Source organism: Ruditapes philippinarum, unplaced genomic scaffold, assembly GCF_026571515.1.
Source record: "Ruditapes philippinarum isolate M1 unplaced genomic scaffold, ASM2657151v2 ctg1042_1_1_1_1, whole genome shotgun sequence".
Classification (NCBI taxonomy): Eukaryota; Metazoa; Mollusca; class Bivalvia; order Venerida; family Veneridae; genus Ruditapes; species Ruditapes philippinarum.
In genome coordinates this window covers 20,615-21,836 of record NW_026853694.1, presented here as the reverse complement: position 1 = coordinate 21,836, position 1,222 = coordinate 20,615, and the positions used below count along the sequence as shown (strand labels likewise).

General features: G+C 34.1%; 1 protein-coding gene across 1 annotated transcript; it reads left to right on the top strand.

The window, feature by feature from the left end:
- The first annotated feature begins 277 nt into the window (after nucleotides 1-277).
- On the top strand, nucleotides 278-900 carry LOC132737559 (uncharacterized). Its single transcript, XM_060724860.1, has 2 exons — nucleotides 278-347; nucleotides 599-900. Exons 1-2 carry the CDS (start codon nucleotides 278-280, stop codon nucleotides 898-900), a joined length of 372 nt encoding a protein of 123 aa, XP_060580843.1.
- The last annotated feature ends 322 nt before the right edge of the window (nucleotides 901-1,222 follow it).

Genomic DNA, 1,222 nt, shown 5'->3' with positions numbered 1-1,222 from the left:
ACTCACAGGACACTACTTACACACCACTGACTTGACACATTCCACACTTCTCACATACTTACCTGACACACACAGGACATTACTAAAAGACTGACTCACCACAGAGCACTACACTCGCAGACTGACTTAACACACATAAGACACATTCTTACCTGATACACACAGGACACTAATCACATACTGACCTGACACAAACAGATACTACTCACACACTAACTCATAGGACACTTCTCAAACACTGACCGGACTTACACACTTATCTGATACACTTTACAAAATGCACCGCTACTCACACACTGACTCACAGAGCACCATTTACTTACCAGATGAAGCACTTCTCGTTCAATGTACATGGCACACAGAGCACCCACATAGTAGACATGGCACATAAAGAGCATCATCATTGTCATCATCAGTACATCATCACCATAACTAATTTGAATTATTGAAAACCACAAGTTAAACATATTTATCTGATGTTTTTCGATTTCGAAGTGATTTTGAAACTTAATATACATATAATTGGATGATAATTATTATTATAAATTATTTTAATTATACTGATAATGATGAAAGACATGAAAATTATTATATGAAGACGGTGTTGATAACGATTTTTATGATTTGTATGTTGATGATAATAACGATTTTGATCATGGTTTTAATAATGAAGACATTGGAGGTGATGACAATTTTGATGATGATGATGGCGGTGATGATGATTCAAATAATGGTGATGAACGAGGTGATTATGAATTTGATGATGATACGCGTGATAGTGTTTTAATTAATGATGAGGATGATTTTGATGTTTATTATAAATTTGATAATAACTTTGATGGAGGAGTTGAAAATTATGATTTTGATGATGATGGGGAAAAAGTGAGGACGAGAGTATAATGATTTTAATGCTGATGATTTTGATGATGATGGACCTGATGTTGAGGTAAATGATGATGGTGATGTTGATGAAAATCAAGGTCACTGTGATAATTGTTATGACTTTGATGGTGATTATGACGATGATGTTGAAAATGTGAGTAAACATTTTCATGGTGACGATATGGTTCATTTTTAGCCAATTTCATGACGGGAAGCTTAATTCGTTGAAGCGAGACACCAATTTTGAAATCGATGCATATTGTAGACGAACATACCTCACGTGTGCTTTATTTAGGAAATAGATACCAATTCTGAGTTTTTATTTAGGAAATAGATATTA

Coding starts and splice junctions, on each gene's coding strand:
- LOC132737559 (XM_060724860.1), top strand. CDS start 278: ATGCACCGCTACTCACACACTGACTCACAGAGCACCATTTACTTACCA. Junction 348..598: donor TGAAGCACTTCTCGTTCAAT/GTACATGGCACA, acceptor TATTATATGAAG/ACGGTGTTGATAACGATTTT.